The sequence below is a fragment of the Chiloscyllium plagiosum genome, chromosome 9, assembly GCF_004010195.1.
Source record: "Chiloscyllium plagiosum isolate BGI_BamShark_2017 chromosome 9, ASM401019v2, whole genome shotgun sequence".
Taxonomy (NCBI): domain Eukaryota; kingdom Metazoa; phylum Chordata; class Chondrichthyes; order Orectolobiformes; family Hemiscylliidae; genus Chiloscyllium; species Chiloscyllium plagiosum.
The window spans coordinates 2,164,668-2,183,770 of NC_057718.1; the positions used below are offsets into that span (position 1 = coordinate 2,164,668).

The 19,103-nt window shown below is 49.3% G+C and overlaps 1 protein-coding gene across 2 annotated transcripts in view; it reads right to left on the reverse strand.

Annotated features, from left to right (window-relative positions):
• Positions 1-1,489: 1,489 nt before the first annotated feature.
• The window catches only part of LOC122552545 (protein-tyrosine kinase 2-beta-like), a 104,938-nt gene continuing 87,324 nt past the window's right edge, over positions 1,490-19,103 (reverse strand). For both annotated transcript variants that reach the window (XM_043695235.1, XM_043695236.1), the window contains exons 6-12: positions 15,080-15,142; positions 14,652-14,706; positions 11,086-11,226; positions 7,167-7,238; positions 5,387-5,491; positions 2,935-3,052; positions 1,490-1,623 (exon numbers count right to left, since the gene is read on the reverse strand). In XM_043695235.1, coding sequence (XP_043551170.1) covers positions 1,505-1,623; positions 2,935-3,052; positions 5,387-5,491; positions 7,167-7,238; positions 11,086-11,226; positions 14,652-14,706; positions 15,080-15,142 — 673 coding nt within the window. In that variant the 3' untranslated portion in view covers positions 1,490-1,504. The remainder of the gene's footprint in view (positions 1,624-2,934; positions 3,053-5,386; positions 5,492-7,166; positions 7,239-11,085; positions 11,227-14,651; positions 14,707-15,079; positions 15,143-19,103) is intronic.

Below are 19,103 nucleotides of genomic sequence, written 5' to 3' on the forward strand. Positions count from 1 at the left end.
GGATCAACCCTGGGTTCAATGGAGAGTGCAGGAGGGCATGCCAGGAGCAGCACCAGGCAGACCTGAAGATGAGGGGTCAACCTGGTGAAGCACCAAACAGGACTACCTGCGTTCCAAACAGCATAAACAGCAGGTGATAGATAGAGCTAAGCGATCCCACAGCAAATGGATCAGGTCCTAGCTCTATAGTCCTTCCACATCCAGTGGTGAATGGTGGTGGACAAGTAAACACTTCACTGGAGGAGGAGGAGGCTCCACAAATATCCCCACCCTCAATGATGGAGGAGCCCAGCACATCAGGGCAAAAGATACGCCTGAATCTTCCGAAGCAATCTTCAGCCAGAAGTGCTATGTGGATGATCCATCTCAGCCTCCCCCAGTGGTCCCCAGCATCACAGACACCAGTCTCCAGCCAATTCGACTTACTCCACGTGATATCAGGAAATGGTTGGAGTGTGGCTCCAACAACACTCAAGAAGCTTGACACCATCCAGGACAAAGCAGCCATTTGATTGGCACCACATCCACAAACATCCATGCCCTCCACCGCCAACGCTCAGGAGCTGCAGTGTGTACCATCTACAAGATGCACTGTAGAAATTCACCAAAGATCCTCAGACAGCACCTTCCAAACCCACAACCACTTCTGTCCAAAAAGAAAAAGGTCTTGACCATCTCTGTTCGTGTTTGTTCTTTAAGAGACTTTGCACAGTCCTATGGAGTGTATCACTCTCCCGCTATAACTGTCTGGTTCACTCTCTAAAATGTTCCTCAACCAAACCTGTCATTAAGAGTTGCTTGTTCCTATTGGACCTGATTGGAATTGTGTCAGTGTTTTGGTTTCCCCACTTTGCAATTTCCCTGGATCAATTCTACAGCTGATTGGAGGAAACTCTTTTTTTTGATATTAATTCTGCTGTGACCTTTTCCCCCACCAGCTCATGATCTTCCGGAGTTGCCAACACAGTACGTATCAAACGTTTTTCCTCTCAACAGTCTGGTGACAAACAACAACAGCAAAAAGTTGCATTTACATAGCACCTGTTGGCATAGATAAACACCCAATGCCCTCGGTGGACGATTGTTCGAGCAACAAAGCCAAGGCATGAGTTTGCAGGAGGGATGAACATAAAAGGTTTGATTGAAGATGGGAGGTTAGATGGAGCACTTGAAAGAAGGGGAGAGGTTTGTGGAGAAAATTCCCACCAAAAGCAGAAATTGCTGGAAAAGCTCAGCAGGTCTGGCAACAATTGTGGAGCTCCGAGGAAGGCTCGCCCGATCTGAAACGTTAACTGTGGTTTCTCTCCACAGATGTTTCCAGACCTGCTGAGCTTTTCCAGCAATTTCTGCTTTTGGTGGGAATTTTCTCCACAAACCTCTCCCCTTCTTTCAAGTGCTCCATCTAACCTCCCATCTTCAATCAAACCTTTTATGTTCATCCCTCCTGCAAACTCATGCCTTGGCTTTGTTGCTCGAACAATCGTCCACCGAGGGCATTGGGTGTTTATCTATGCCAACAGGTGCTATGTAAATGCAACTTTTTGCTGTTGTTGTTTGTCACCAGACTGTTGAGAGGAAAAACGTTTGATACGTACTGTGTTGGCAACTCCGGAAGATCATGAGCTGGTGGGGGAAAAGGTCACAGCAGAATTAATATCAAAAAAAAGAGTTTCCTCCAATCAGCTGTAGAATTGATCCAGGGAAATTGCAAAGTGGGGAAACCAAAACACTGACACAATTCCAATCAGGTCCAATAGGAACAAGCAACTCTTAATGACAGGTTTGGTTGAGGAACATTTTAGAGAGTGAACCAGACAGTTATAGCGGGAGAGTGATACACTCCATAGGACTGTGCAAAGTCTCTTAAAGAACAAACACGAACAGAGATGGTCAAGACCTTTTTCTTTTTGGACAGAAGTGGTTGTGGGTTTGGAAGGTGCTGTCTGAGGATCTTTGGTGAATTTCTACAGTGCATCTTGTAGATGGTACACACTGCAGCTCCTGAGCGTTGGCGGTGGAGGGCATGGATGTTTGTGGATGTGGTGCCAATCAAATGGCTGCTTTGTCCTGGATGGTGTCAAGCTTCTTGAGTGTTGTTGGAGCCACACTCCAACCATTTCCTGATATCACGTGGAGTAAGTCGAATTGGCTGGAGACTGGTGTCTGTGATGCTGGGGACCACTGGGGGAGGCTGAGATGGATCATCCACATAGCACTTCTGGCTGAAGATTGCTTCGGAAGATTCAGGCGTATCTTTTGCCCTGATGTGCTGGGCTCCTCCATCATTGAGGGTGGGGATATTTGTGGAGCCTCCTCCTCCTCCAGTGAAGTGTTTACTTGTCCACCACCATTCACCACTGGATCTGGAAGGACTATAGAGCTAAGACCTGATCCATTTGCTGTGGGATCGCTTAGCTCTATCTATCACCTGCTGTTTATGCTGTTTGGAACGCAGGTAGTCCTGTTTGGTGCTTCACCAGGTTGACCCCTCATCTTCAGGTCTGCCTGGTGCTGCTCCTGGCATGCCCTCCTGCACTCTCCATTGAACCCAGGGTTGATCCCCTGGTTTGATGGTAATGGTTGACTGGGGGATATGCCGGGCCCTGAGGTTACAGATTGTACTGGAGCACAGCTCTGCTGCTGATGACCCACAGCGCCTCATGAATGCCCATAATGGAGTTAATAGATCTGATTGAAGTCTGTCCCATCCCATTTAACACAGTGATAGTGCTACACAACACGATGGAGGTAACTCTCAATGTGAAGGTGGGACTATGCCTCCCTCAGGACTGTACAGTGGTCACCCAACTTGAATTGTGCTGTTGTTCAATTGACAAGTAAGAGTCTATTAAACAAGCCATGCTCTGGAAATCAGTTAATGAAACGGTAATACAGACAGGCAGGTAAATGGATGCTGCTGCTGCCGGTCTTTACCTCTCTTGGGCCTCAATATAAAGGAGGATGTGGTTTCATTCTCCAGACGACAATAACCATCGATTAAATCCGCCATACTCTCAGCCATCACCAGTGATGAGGTCGTGATTGTTAATGGCTGCAGGATTAACAGAAAGATGACAGCTCACTTTACTGGGTAAATATTACTGTTCACTTTGGTAGCAAAAATAAAACAAAAAACTACCTGAAACTTGTAAACCGTAATGTTCAAGGAAACTTGGATAGCCTCACTAAAAATGTGAAGTTGGCAATTTTGAAAAGGAGAACAAAAGAGTAGACTCTTGTTTAAATAGAGAGGAACTGCAGAAAGATTCAGTACAAAGGGTTTTGTGGGGACCTTGCAAAAAAGCTCAGAACACAGGGGCAGCAGGTAATCACGAAGGGTCATGGAATGTTGGCCCTTATTACAAAGGGGGTTGGACTGTAAGAGTAGGGAACTTTTACTGCAACTGTACAAGGGGCTGGGGAAACCACATCCGGAGTACTGTCAGCAGCTTTGGTCCGTTATTAAACAAAGTTATCATTTCATTGCAGGCAGTTCAAAGAATGATCCATCAGATCATCCCTGGAATGGAGAGATTGTCTAATGCACAAAGGCGAAACAGGTTGGGACTCTGCTGGGGTTTACAAGAATGAGAGATGATCTCTTTGAAGCATGTAGGATTCTGAAGGGGCTTAACAGGGTCAATGCTGAGAGGATGGTTCCCCCTCACGGGAGGGTCGAGTGTCAGAGGGCACGGTGTCAAAATTAAGGGGCACCCAATTTCAGACTGAGATGAGGAGGGGTCTCCTTTTCCAGAGGGTTGAGTGTCTTTCGAACTCCTTACCACAGAAAGCTGTGGGGGCTTAGTCCTTCTGTACATTTAAGGCTGAGACAGATAGATTCTGGACCACTTGGAGAATTGATGCTTCCGGAGGAAATATGGGAAAGTGCAGGCTCAAGGGGCTGAATGGCCTACTCCTGTTCCGGATTCTTATTGTCTTGTGGTCTCATACAAGGAACACCAGGTCAGGGTGCAGGGGCAGTGAGGGTTAGGGGGGAAATGGAACACCAGGTCAGGGTGCAGGGGTAGTCAGGGTTAGGTGGTGGAATGGAACATTGTTCTTTATTGCAAGGAGGCCAAATCCAAGACCGACAAATGTGCTCCAATTGGTTCCGGCTTCGGTGGGACCACTTCAGGAATCCGGTGTATGGTTTTGGTCTCCTTATCTGAGCAAGGGTAGACTCAGAAATGGTTCAGTCAAGGGTAATGTTCCTAGAATGAGGAATTGTTCTCAGGTTGGAGTAAATTGGATCAATATTCTCTCAAGATTTGATCACCTGGAGAGAGATCTTGTTGAAACATGCGACGGTTGTGTTGGGAATTTGACTCAGAGGGGGCTGTTTCCCCTCAGTTCGGTTACATGGCGTAAGGTCTCAGCTAAAGGGGTGATTATTGGGTGGGAGAAATGTCTTTACTCAGAGGGCTGTGTGGAATTCTCTTGAGTTGTAACAGTTCCATCACTGGATAAATTTATGACTGGGATCAAAAGAATCCTGCGATACCGGCAGTGGGTCGGAAGGTGGAGTTGAAGCCTCAGATTAACCGTGAATGTGGAGCTAACTTGATGGCCCAATGGTCTTTATTTCTTTTGCTCATCAATGCAATCATTTGCAGAAACTAGAGCGATCATTTACAATAAACAAGGGAGAGTACAGTGCCAGAGAAAATCATTGTCAGTCACCTGGCATTAGTCCATCATCTCAAAAACCTGTTCACATTCACCCTCATTCTCTAGAATCCCAACAGCCTCAACCCTTTCCCATTCACTTCCATTGGAAAGATCAAACTTCTTCCCATTTTAATAAATTCCAATAATCAAACAGTTTTACTATACCCAAGTGTGCCCAGTGTACAGAATCACAACCCCTTTCTCATTCACTAGCACTGTACTGATTTACAACAAACACAACCCCTTCCCCGACACCCAAAATATGTTCCATACTAACACCCTGAACCCTCTCCCCAACCTGGTTGAGGTGGCAACATTGGGCAACCCAAAGGGGCAAGACATAGCTCTCCCAGATAATAATAGACACAATCTCCCCTTACAGTTGGGAAGCCTGTGTGCTGCCTCACCCAGGTGAATAGCACGATCAGAGAGCAGAACACCAGGGACAGCTTTCACAGGAACTGGACAAAGCCAATCTATCAGAAACTCTGATCTTTGGACAAAGAGGTTAACAGACTCATTGGATTTACATCAAACAACCCAAAATCAGAGCATGCTGGAGGAACTCAGCAGATCTGGCAGCATCTGTGGAGAGAGAAACAGTTAACTGTTTGAGTCCAGAGTTCTGGACTTCACTGTAATAATAAAATAGCAGTTAATAATTGCTATTCGAAGCAGGTTGGAGGTCGTCTCTTGAGCAACGTAAGAGTGTAGATACCTGGGGGGCTCCTTTAATTTCGAGCTGCAGGGAAGCCTTCTTTTCATTCTCTGGTTGGAGAAAGCTAATCGACTTGATTTGGCTGAATTCTGCCAAAGTGATGGGCTATTCAGAATCAAAAAACAGAACAATATTTTATTTACTTCAATTTGGTGAACAACGTGTCCGTGTCATAAAAAGCATCTTAACCATATGATGGGGTTATTTTCTGCTCTGCGTGATGAGTGAAGCTCTGACCCCGGCTGTACCCTGCTGGCCTTGGGTAATCGCAGGCCTACTGTGGGAGAACACGGTCTGTAAGGGGCAAACAGCGTGGAGATAACAAACATCAGGGTGACATTAACCCTGCAGCCGTGTCAACGGAAGGAGGCAAAACCACCTGAGCCATAACCAAAACTGGGACAGTGGGCTTAGGCCACAGCACCTTGGTAGATTTTGCGAACTATTTGCCAGTCAACAGCATCCTGAGGTAAATTTTAAAGGTGCTTTGCAGCCTTGTCATCCACCATTATCCAAATGAGTCAGCCAGACACAGGAGACTAGATAACGGTGGCTCAGTGGTTAGCACTGCTGCCTCACAGCACCAGGGACCCGGGTTTAATTTCCACCTCGGGCAACTGTCTGTGTGGAGTTTGCACACACTCCCTGTCTGTGTGCTCCAGTTTCCTCCCACAGTCCAAAGATGTGCAGGTTAGCATGGATTAGCTGTTGGGAAACCGCCTCATAGTGCTCAGGAATATGCAGGCTGGGTGAATTAACCATGGGAAATGCAGGGTTACAGGGATAGGGTAAGGGGATGGGACTGGGTGGGATGCTGTTTTGAGGGTTGGCCTGGATTTGACAGGCCAAATGGCCCGCTTCCACAATGTAGGGATTCTGTGACTCCCTGAAAAAAAAATGGATTTAGATTGGCTGCACAGGAACACCACCCTGTGCAAGTTCCACTTATATAGCACTCTGAGGAGGCCATTCAGCCCCTCAGTGCTGTTCTACCTCTCAATGAGATCATGGCTGATCTGTGGCCTAACTCCATATCCCTGCTTTTGGCCCATATCCCTAATAACATTGTTTAACAAAAACAATTACCTCTCTCAGATTTAAAGTTAACAACTGATCCAGCATCCACTGCTGTTTGTGGAAGGGAGTTCCAACCTCTCCCACCCTTTGTGTGTGGAAATGCTTCCTGACATCTCTCCTGAACAATCTGGTCCTAATTCGCAGACAATGTCCCTAGTTCGAGAATCCCCAACTAGTGGAAATAATTTATCTTTATCTACCCTGTCTTTTCTTGCAATATTTTGAAGACTTCAGTCAAATCACCCCTTAACCTCCTAAATTCAGGAGAAAACAGGCCTCATTTGTATAATCTCCTTCTCATAACTTAACCCCTCAAATCCGGGTATCTTTCTTGTAAACCTGCTCCCTGCAATAAATCTACCTTACCATCCTGACTTGGAAATATATCCAATATATCCAATGATCCAATATATCGCCATTCCTTCAGTGTTATTGGGTCAAAATCCTGGAATTCCTGGGTCAACCCACAGCACATGGACTGCACTGATTCAATAAGGCAGCTCATCCCCACCTTCTCAAGGGGCAACTAGGGACGGACAATAAATACTGACCCGTCAGTGACACCCGTACCCCAGTCAGTCAGAGTGTGCTATTCAGTGTGCCTCACTCCTTGACTCTGCTGGTATTCTCATTCACTGTCTGTGCTCCCAGCCTGAACACAGCTCTCTGCTGGGAACCTGAAAGATGCAGTCTGTGCACTCACTCCATCCTTATTAATCACTTGGCCGATTCCATGACGTCCAATGACCAGCTCCACCGTGATTGTCCATCCTTGCTGAAGGACAGAAAGCAGAAATAATCAAAGTGTGACAAGAGGAAACAGCAACTGCACTGAGAAGATATTTAAAACACTTTAATAAACTTTACAGGGTGATCATTTCATTGGGAACTTGGATGAACTGAGGAAGGCAACGAGGAGAGCACACAATACAAAGTGAAACCCTATCATGGCAGAAGACTCAGAGTGGTGAAGCATTGCTGAGAATCTCTCTGTAAGCTGCAGGACCTTAAGGCAGTGCAGCCTCCCTCAGCACTGCACATCAAAACCAACCAGGAGGATTACAGGAGGGAGCTCGATAGGGGCTTGATATAATGGCATAGTGACATAGCATCGAGAGAGCGACACACTGCAGAGAAACAGATCGCACAATCACAATATGAATACATTATCACTTATGGCCACAGGACGGAGCTGTGTTGGTGCGTGGGCACAGGACAGAGCTGTGTTGGTGCGTGGGCACAGGACGGAGCTGTGTTAGTGCATTGCCACAGGATGGAGCTGTGTTGTGCGTGGGCACAGGACGGAGCTGTGTTAGTGCGTGGCCACAGGATGGAGCTGCGTTAGTGCATGGCCACAGGATGGAGCTGCGTTAGTATGTGTGGGCACAGGATGGAGCTGCGTTAGTATGTGTGGGCACAGGATGGAGCTGCGTTAGTACGTGTGGGCACAGGATGGAGCTGTGTTTGTTTTGTCGGCACAGGGCGGAGCTGTGTTAGTGCATGGCCACAGGACAGAGCTGTGTTAGTGTGTGGGCACAGGACGGAGCTGTGTTGGTGTGTGGGCACAGGACAGAGCTGTGCTAGCGTGTGGGCATAGGACGGAGCTGTGGGCACAGGACGGAATTGTGTTGGTGCGTGGCCACAGGACAGAGCTGTGTTAGTGTGCGGGCACAGGACAGAGCTGTGTTGGTGTATGGTCACCGGACGGAGCTGTGTTTGTGCGTGGGCACAGGACGGAGCTGTGTTGATGCATGGCCACAGGACGGAGTTGTATTGGAGCATGGGCACAGGGCAGAGCTGTGTTGGTGTGTGGGCACAGGACAGAGCTATGTTGGAGCGTGGGCACAGGACAGAGCTATGTTGGTGCGTGGGCACAGGATGGAGCTATGTTGGTGCGTGGACACATGACGGAGCTAAGTTGGTGCGTGGGCACAGGATGGAGCTACGTTGAAGCATGGGCACAGGATGGAGCTGCGTTGGAGCGTGGGCAGAGGACGGAGCTGCATTAGTGTGTGGGCACAGGACAGAGCTGCGTTAGTGTGTGGACACTGGACGGAGCTATGTTAGAGCATGGGCACAGGACGGAGCTGCATTGGAGTGTGGGCAGAGGATGCAGCTGCATTGGAGCATGGGCACAGGACGGAGCTATGTTGGAGCATGGGCACAGGACAGAGCTGCGATGGAGTGTGGGCACAGGACAGAGCTGTGTTGGTGCATGGACACAGGATGGAGCTGTGGGCACAGGACGGAATTGTGTTGGTGTGTGGCCACAGGACAGAGCTGTGTTAGTGTGTGGGCACAGGACGGAGCTGCGTTGGAGTGTGGGCACAGGATGGAGTTGTGTTGGTGCATGGGCACAGGATGGAGCTGTGGGCACAGACAGAGTTGTGTTGGTGCGTGGCCACAGGACGGAGCTGTGATAGTGTGTGGACACAGGACGGAGCTGTGTTTGTGTGCGGGCACAGGGCGGAGCTGTGTTGGTGCATGGGCACAGGATGGAGCTGTGTTGGAGCGTGGGCACAGGATGGAGCTGTGTTAGTGTGTGGGCAGAGGATGGAGCTGTGTTGGAGCATGGGCACAGGGCAGAGCTGTATTGATGTTTGGGCACAGGGTGGAGCTGCATTAGTGCATGGCTACAGGAGGGAGCTGCATTAGTGTGTGGGCACAGGATGGAGCTGTGTTAGTGTGTGGGCACAGCTTGGAGCTGCGTTAGTGTGTGGGCACAGCTTGGAGTTGTGTTGGTGCATGGGCACAGGATGGAGCTCCGTTGGAGCGTGGCACAGGATGGAGCTATGTTGGAGCTTGGGCACAGGACAGAGCTGCGTTGGAGTGTTGGCACAGGATGGAGCTGCGTTGGAGCTGTGGGCACAGGACAGAATTGTGTTGGTGCGTGGCCATAGGATGGAGCTGTGTTAGTGTGCAGGCACAGGGCGGAGCTGTGTTGGTGTGTGGGCACAGGATGGAGCAGTTGTTGGAGTGTGGGCACAGGATGGAGCGGTGTTGGAGCGTGGGCACATGGCAGAGCTGTGTTGGTGTTTGGGCACAGGGTGGAGCTGCATTAGTGCGTGGCTTCAGGAGGGAGCTGTGTTAGTGTGTGGGCACAGGACGGAGCTGTGTTAGTGTGTGGGCACAGGACGGAGCTGCGTTAGCGTGTGGACACAGGGCAGAACTGTGTTGGAGCTTGGGCAGAAGGATATTTGATGTCCACAGGTTTCGGTGAGAACAGAGACAAGGTGATCCACCCAGCACAGCTCCAACCAAACAACGCCAATAACTGGGGGCAAGTGACTGCAATTCATAGCACAGTATCTGAACCAGAACCTGAACCAAATGAAAATTCTGGAACTGCAGAGAGCGAGAGAAAGAGAGAGAGAGAGAGAGAGAGAGAGCGAGAGAGAGAGTGAAATAGAAGGAGAAATGGAAGAAATTGGGAGAAGGAGACAGCAAGAAATGAGCAGAAAGTGAAAAGAGATCTCTCAGAAAGAAGGAGCGGGTGAGAGGGCAGAGGCGGATAGAGAGAATGTGAAGAAAGGACAGAAACAGTAGCGCTCACATTGAGAAGGCATTTTACAGATTAAGTCTTCTCATATTCCAAACATCTCCCAGGAAACATAGTGAGAGAGTGTGAGAGGGTGTGTGGGAGAGAGAGGAACGGGGGAGAGGAGGAAAAGGAGTGAGGGAGGTATGGAGAGAGACAGACAGAGGAGGTCAGAGAGAGAGAGAGAGCAAGAGAGAGAGAGGCAGGTGGTTAGAAAGAGGGAAGGGTGGTCAATTAGAGAGAGAGAGAGAGAGATAAAGAGGGATCAGGGTAGGAGAGAGAAAAGGCAGACACAGTATGGGGAGAGGAGGAAAGAGGGAAAGAATTAGAGAGAAGGAGATAGATAGAGAGAGAGAGACGAGGGAAATACTCCTGAACAGGAGTGAGTCAGTTGCTGAGATGGGTTTGATTTTCCAATGACATTTCACTCAGATCCATTAGATTGGATCTCACCATGCTGCCCTACCATGGATTGGTTAAACTGTCTTTGTGAGGAGTTTAACAAACCTAATGGAATGATGATTTTTTTCAGAGCCTTACAGATCACTGTCTCGGTGTCTATTGTCACAGTAAGGGAGGCTGTCAAGTCAATGAGGGTGAAATCAGTTTGAGGGTGTGTGGGGGTGGAAGACCCTCAGCCCCACCCTGCTCCCAGTTATCTCACCACCCCCTTGGCTCACAGTCTCAGACCTGACGAAGGGCTTATGCCTAGAACATCAAACCTCCTGCTCCTTGGATGCTGCCTGACCGGATGTGTTTTTCCAGTGCCACACTCTGAATTCTGATCTCCAGCATCGGCAGCGCTCACTTTCTCCTGCTCAGAGAAACTCTGTTCTCCAATGGAACATCACCAACTGAGACAGAAGGCTCAGTGAATACGGAGTGAACACTGCTGGCAGAGGAGTTGAGGGAAACCAGGTTCAGAGGTTTTTTTTTTGTTTAAAAAGGTGAATGCAGTCACGTTTATCAAAATAATAACCATTGAAAATTCCTTGTGTTTCCACAACACAGCATCACAAAGGGAGGTTTTGTTTTAAGAAAAACAGTCACAGAATAGTAATTAGCAACTTCTGAATGGACTTACACCCAGTTCACATTTATAATGTTCTTGCTCAAAATTGGCAACAGTGAGAAGGATTTCAAAAAACTTGGAGATGCATTCATCTTCCTTGAGTTGGCTAAACTGCAGGAAGTTCTGCTGGATAAGCTTACGCAGATGCTTGGCCTGTGGGTAGGAACAAACAGACAGCATGAGATGGTTCCTGCTTTCAGCAGCTCATTCATCAAGCTGCTGTCTGGCAGCATTCCAATCAGACATTAAAACTCAAAACAGCTTGCCCGAACTGTCACTATAACAACTGAAAGGAATGGGGTTTTTCCCCATGTTTTGCTGTGCCAGTTTTTGCTCAGTGTACACCACTCGCTGCACTCGAGGAGTGCCACAGTTTCGAGGCTTCCCTCTCAGGGAGAAGATGGAAAGCAAAGACATCGCCACCCCTCGCAGGTTCATAACCTCAGTTTGAAATAGAGCAGCTAGTACTTCCGGGACAAACTTTATTGCACCGGACCACAGCGTGCTGCACGGGACTGCACAGGACCACAGTGTGCTGCACCGGACCACAGCGTGCTGCATGGGACTGCACAGGACCACAGTGTGCTGCACCGGACCACAGCGTGCTGCATGGGACTGCACGGGACCACAGCATGCTGCATGGGACTGCACGGGACCACAGTGTGCTGCACCGGACCACAGCGTGCTGCATGGGACTGCACGGGACCACACGGACCACAGCGTGCTGCATGGGACTGCACGGGACCACAGTGTGCTGCACCGGACCACAGCGTGCTGCATGGGACTGCATAGGACCACAGCGTGCTGCATGGGACTGCACGGGACCACAGCGTGCTGCATGGGACTGCACGGGACCACAGTGTGCTTCACCGGACCACAGCGTGCTGCATGGGACTGCACGGGACCACACGGGACCACAGCGTGCTGCATGGGACTGCACGGGACCACAGTGTGCTGCATGGGACTGCACGGGACCACAGCATGCTGCATTGGACTGCACCGGACCACAGCATGCTGCATGGGACTACAGTGTGCTGCACGGGACCACAGCGTGCTGCACGGGACTGCACCAGACCACAGCATGCTGCAAGGGACTGCACCGGACCACAGCGTGCTGCAAGGGACTGCACCGGACCACAGCGTGCTGCGTGGGACTGCACCAGACCACAGCGTGCTGCATGGGACTGCACCGGTCCACAGCGTGCTGCGTGGGACTGCACCGGACCACTGGGTGCTGCACGTGACCGCACCGGACCACTGGGTGCTGCACAGGACTGCACCGGACCACAGCGTGCTGCAAGGGACTGCACCGGACCACAGCGTGCTGCAAGGGATTGCACCGGACCACAGCGTGCTGCAAGGGACTGCACCGGATCACAGCGTGCTGCATGGGACTGCACCGGACCACAGCGTGCTGCGTGGGACTGCACCGGACCACTGCGTGCTGCACGTGACCGCACCGGACCACAGCGTGCTGCACAGGACTGCACCGGACCACAGCGTGCTGCAAGGGACTGCATCGGACCACAGCGTGCTGCAAGGGACTGCACCGGACCACAGCGTGCTGCATGGGACTGCACCAGACCACAGTGTGCTGCACCTGACTGCACCAGACCACAACATGCTGCACAGGACCACAGTGTGCTGCATGGGACCACAGTGTGCTGCATGGGACTGCACCGGACCACAGTGTGCTGCACGTGACTGCATCAGATCACAACATGCTGCACGGGACCACAGTGTGCTGCATGGGACCGCACCGGACCACAGTGTGCTGCACGTGACTGTATCAGACCACAACATGCTGCACGGGACCACAGTGTGCTGCATGGGACTGCACCGGACTACAGCGTGCTGCAAGGGACTGCACCGGACTACAGCGTGCTGCAAGGGACTGCACTGGACCACAGCATGCTGCAAGGGACTGCACGGGACCAAAGCGTGCGGCACGGGACTACAGCGTGCTGCACGGGACTGCACCGGACCACAGCATGCTGCACGGGACTGTCCCGGACCACAGCGTGCTGCATGGGACTGCACTGGACCACAGTGTGCTGCACAGGACTGCACCAGACCACAGTGTGCTGCTTGGGACCACAGTGTGCTGCACGGGACTGCACCGGACCACAGCATGCTGCACAGGACCGCAGTGTGCTGCACAGGACTGCACCGAACCACAGCGTGCTGCATGGGACTGCACTGGACCACAGTGTGCTGCATGGGACCACAGTGTGCTGCATGGGACCACAGTGTGCTGCACGGGACTGCACTGGACCACAGCATGCTGCATGGGACTGCACTGGGCCACAGTGTGCTGCACAGGACTGCACCTGACCACAACATGCTGCATGGGACTGCACGGCACCACAGTGTTCTGCATGGGACTACATGTCATCGCAGAGAACAGTGAGAATTGCTACAGTATGGAAACAGGCCATTCAGCTCAACTAGTTCACACCAAACTTCCCAACAGCATCCCAGCCAGACCCATTCCCCCTCCCCGATCCCTGTAACCCTGCATTTCCCATGGCTAACCGACCTAACCTACACATCCCTGAACACTAGGGGGAATTTCCCATGACCAATTCCTAACTGGTAGCATGTAGCTGATTGATCTGTGAACCTGCGATCAGATTTGATAACACTGTCCTTCTGCCTCCTAATAATGACGTGAGTATTCAGAGGGAGCGAAATAACTGTGCGAGTGTGATCAAGAATCAGAATTCCACCAGCTCAAGATCAGTCTCTCTGTTCTCTGCAGTCAAATAACACTTTAAACCTGAAGAAGGTCGGCTGATTTCTTCTTCAGCTGTTACTGTAAGCTGGAACTTTTAATGAATCAGTCAGGGAGATGCTGTCAGTGTGAATCAGTCTGGGAGATGGTGTCAGTGTGAATCAGTCAGGGAGCTGGTGTCGGTGTGAATCAGTCAGGGAGATGGTGTCAGTGTGAATCACTCAGGGAGCTGCTATCAGTGTGAATCAGTTCCCCCTCTGCCTCCTGTAAATAAGTGAAAGCATCTGGAGAAGGAAGATTGAGAAACAGCATCTGAGCAGCACAAGAATCAAGTCAGAAAACCCTGTGGATAGGGAACTCTGAACTGTCTTCCCACTCTTTCCCGCTGTCCACAACACCCATGTTTTTATCTGTATCTGTTAATGTGTGAAAGGGAGGGTTTATAAGACAGTATGAGTTTTATCTGGGAGCATTATATGTTAACTGCTCATCTTTGTTTCCCTGTAACTGGATTCTATTTCTTGGTAATAAACAGGACCTTGTGTTAGGGAGAGAAACCTGGTCTGTGCTCTCTGACAATCTGGGTCTTAGAATTAGACAACTGTGGAATTGTTAAAACCTTTAACTTGAGGTGGTAACTGCAGAATCGTGGGATTTCATTTCCAGCATGCTGTCCCAGTGAGGTCTAAGACATGTTTCCTGTCTCTACTCTCTCTTAATGCTCAAACATTTTCTGTCAAGTTACCCAGTGTGCTTCCGTTAACATCGGAAAAAACCCTCCCATTGACAGACAGTGAGACAAGATTGCGGAACGGATAGGCTCCTGGCAAAAGTCGTTATCTACCTTCATACTGTCCTGCAGCTGTTTCGGGAAGAACAAATCGAGACCAACCTCTTTCCTGCAACAGAAAAGAAACCTGAGGACAGTGTGGGCTTATATTGTGGCTTCATCGTCCGGGACTCATCAGGTTACACACTCAAAGGAACAGACAGAGCATTCACAGGAGACCCTTTCACATCTGGATGAGGACCCAGACTTGGATGGAGTCCCGGTTATACACGAGGGACTTACATTCTGCTGAAAGGAACATCAAGAAAACATTGTCCTAGTTCAATGCAATCAGGATCTGGATTGGACCTCCAAATCACCTTTTCTCCTAAAACCAGCTCTCGAGATCAGAAACGCGGGCAGATCCCCAGTGAGCCCTTCCTCAATCCCCTGGTTGTCTGAACAGAATGTTCGAACCAAAATCCCAACAGACCCACACTTACTCCAACAACTCAAAATTGGATTTCTTCTCCAGCGCCTTCGGGGGCATGTCCTTATAAAACCTCCTGAGAACAGACAGTAAAAACAGAAAACATTTATTCAAAACTTCAACACTACAAGGTTAGAAATTCCCATGAAACTGTGGATCGATTCCAACAGTGTGAAGGAGAGGGGTTACTGAGAGACAGCGCGAAGGAGCTGGAGTAACATCAGTAGAGACACAGTAATACAGGGCACTGGGGAGTGGGGTGGGGGAGGGGGTGGGAGTGGAGTCCCTGTATGATTAATTTATTGATGGCATTAATTTGACCTGATGACATGTGATTGTTGCTGAATTAAACCTTGGTGGCAGTGTGAAGCCGACACCTCCTACTAATGAGCTGGAGATTGCTGCCAAAAATGCAGTAACATTTTCAGTGTGTTCGTGAAGGTGTTTTCAGTGTGTACGTGACAGTGTTTTCAGTGTGAACGTGACGATGTTTTCAGTGTGAACGTGACGGTGTTTTCAGTGTGAACGTGACGATGTTTTCAGTGTGAACATGACGGTGTTTTCAGCGTGTACGTGACGATGATTTCAGTGTGAACGTGACGATGATTTCAGTGTGAACGTGACGGTGTTTTCAGTGTGAACGTGACGATGCTTTCAGTGTGAACGTGACGATGTTTTCAGTGTGAACGTGACGATGTTTTCAGTGTGAACGTGACGATGTTTTCAGCGTGTACGTGACGGTGTTTTCAGCGTGAACGTGACGGTGTTTTCAGCGCGAACGTGACGGTGTTTTCAGTGTGTACGTGACGGTGTTTTCAGCGTGTACATGACGGTGTTTTCAGTGTGAACGTGACGATGTTTTCAGTGTGAACGTGATGGTGTTTTCAGTGTGAACGTGACGGTGTTTTCAGTGTGAACGTGATGGTGTTTTCAGTGTGAACGTGACGGTGTTTTCAGTGTGAACGTGACGATGATTTCAGTGTGAACGTGACGATGATTTCAGTGTGAACGTGACGATGATTTCAGTGTGAACGTGACGATGATTTTCAGCTGAACGTGACGGTGTTTTCAGCGCGAACGTGACGGTGTTTTCAGTGTGTACGTGACGGTGTTTTCAGCGTGTACGTGACGGTGTTTTCAGTGTGAACGTGACGATATTTTCAGTGTGAACGTGATGGTGTTTTCAGTGTGAACGTGACGGTGTTTTCAGTGTGAACGTGACGGTGTTTTCAGTGTGAACGTGACGATGTTTTCAGTGTGAACGTGACGGTGTTTTCAATGTGAACGTGACGGTGTTTTCAGTGTGAACGTGACAATGTTGTCAGTGTGTCCGTGACGGTGTTTTCAGTGTGAACGTGACAGTGTTTTCAGTGTGAACGTGACGGTGTTTTCAGTGTGAACGTGACGGTGTTTTCAGCGTGTACGTGACGGTGTTTTCAGCGTGTACGTGACGGTGTTTTCAGTGTGAACGTGACGATGTTTTCAGTGTGTCCGTGACGGTGTTTTCAGTGTGAACGTGACAATGTTGTCAGTGTGTCCGTGACGGTGTTTTCAGTGTGAACGTGACAATGTTGTCAGTGTGTCCGTGACGGTGTTTTCAGTGTGAACGTGACAATGTTGTCAGTGTGTCCGTGACGGTGTTTTCAGTGTGAACGTGACAGTGTTTTCAGTGTGAACGTGACGGTGTTTTCAGCGTGAACGTGACGGTGTTTTCAGCGTGTACGTGACGGTGTTTTCAGTGTGAACGTGACAATGTTGTCAGTGTGTCCGTGACGGTGTTTTCAGTGTGAACGTGACAATGTTGTCAGTGTGTCCGTGACGGTGTTTTCAGTGTGAACGTGACAATGTTGTCAGTGTGTCCGTGACGGTGTTTTCAGTGTGAACGTGACAATGTTGTCAGTGTGTCCGTGACGGTGTTTTCAGTGTGAACGTGACAATGTTGTCAGTGTGTCCGTGACGGTGTTTTCAGTGTGAACGTGACAATGTTGTCAGTGTGTCCGTGACGGTGTTTTCAGTGTGAACGTGACAATGTTGTCAGTGTGTCCGTGACGGTGTTTTCAGTGTGAACGTGACAATGTTGTCAGTGTGTCCGTGACGGTGTTTTCAGTGTGAACGTGACAATGTTGTCAGTGTGTCCGTGACGGTGTTTTCAGTGTGAACGTGACAATGTTGTCAGTGTGTCCGTGACGGTGTTTTCAGTGTGAACGTGACAATGTTGTCAGTGTGTCCGTGACGGTGTTTTCAGTGTGAACGTGACAATGTTGTCAGTGTGTCCGTGACGGTGTTTTCAGTGTGAACGTGACAATGTTGTCAGTGTGTCCGTGACGGTGTTTTCAGTGTGAACGTGACGGTGTTTTCAGTGTGAACGTGACAGTGTTTTCAGTGTGAACGTGACGGTGTTTTCAGTGTGAACGTGACAGTGTTTTCAGTGTGAACGTGACGGTGTTTTCAGTGTGAACGTGACAGTGTTTTCAGTGTGAACGTGACGGTGTTTTCAGTGTGAACGTGACAGTGTTTTCAGTGTGAACGTGACGGTGTTTTCAGTGTGAACGTGACAGTGTTTTCAGTGTGAACGTGACGGTGTTTTCAGTGTGAACGTGACAGTGTTTTCAGTGTGAACGTGACGGTGTTTTCAGTGTGAACGTGACAGTGTTTTCAGTGTGAACGTGACGGTGTTTTCAGTGTGAACGTGACAGTGTTTTCAGTGTGAACGTGACGGTGTTTTCAGTGTGAACGTGACAGTGTTTTCAGTGTGAACGTGACGGTGTTTTCAGTGTGAACGTGACAGTGTTTTCAGTGTGAACGTGACGGTGTTTTCAGTGTGAACGTGACAGTGTTTTCAGTGTGAACGTGACGGTGTTTTCAGTGTGAACGTGACAGTGTTTTCAGTGTGAACGTGACGGTGTTTTCAGTGTGAACGTGACAGTGTTTTCAGTGTGAACGTGACGGTGTTTTCAGTGTGAACGTGACAGTGTTTTCAGTGTGAACGTGACGGTGTTTTCAGTGTGAACGTGACAGTGTTTTCAGTGTGAACGTGACGGTGTTTTCAGTGTGAACGTGACAGTGTTTTCAGTGTGAACGTGACGGTGTTTTCAGTGTGAACGTGACAGTGTTTTCAGTGTGAACGTGACGGTGTTTTCAGTGTGAACGTGACAGTGTTTTCAGTGTGAACGTGACGGTGTTTTCAGTGTGAACGTGACAGTGTTTTCAGTGTGAACGTGACGGTGTTTTCAGTGTGAACGTGACAGTGTTTTCAGTGTGAACGTGACGGTGTTTTCAGTGTGAACGTGACAGTGTTTTCAGTGTGAACGTGACGGTGTTTTCAGTGTGAACGTGACAGTGTTTTCAGTGTGAACGTGACGGTGTTTTCAGTGTGAACGTGACAGTGTTTTCAGTGTGAACGTGACGGTGTTTTCAGTGTGAACGTGACAGTGTTTTCAGTGTGAACGTGACGGTGTTTTCAGTGTGAACGTGACAGTGTTTTCAGTGTGAACGTGACGGTGTTTTCAGTGTGAACGTGACAGTGTTTTCAGTGTGAACGTGACGGTGTTTTCAGTGTGAACGTGACAGTGTTTTCAGTGTGAACGTGACGGTGTTTTCAGTGTGAACGTGACAGTGTTTTCAGTGTGAACGTGACGGTGTTTTCAGTGTGAACGTGACAGTGTTTTCAGTGTGAACGTGACGGTGTTTTCAGTGTGAACGTGACAGTGTTTTCAGTGTGAACGTGACGGTGTTTTCAGTGTGAACGTGACAGTGTTTTCAGTGTGAACGTGACGGTGTTTTCAGTGTGAACGTGACAGTGTTTTCAGTGTGAACGTGACGGTGTTTTCAGTGTGAACGTGACAGTGTTTTCAGTGTGAACGTGACGGTGTTTTCAGTGTGAACGTGACAGTGTTTTCAGTGTGAACGTGACGGTGTTTTCAGTGTGAACGTGACAGTGTTTTCAGTGTGAACGTGACGGTGTTTTCAGTGTGAACGTGACAGTGTTTTCAGTGTGAACGTGACGGTGTTTTCAGTGTGAACGTGACAGTGTTTTC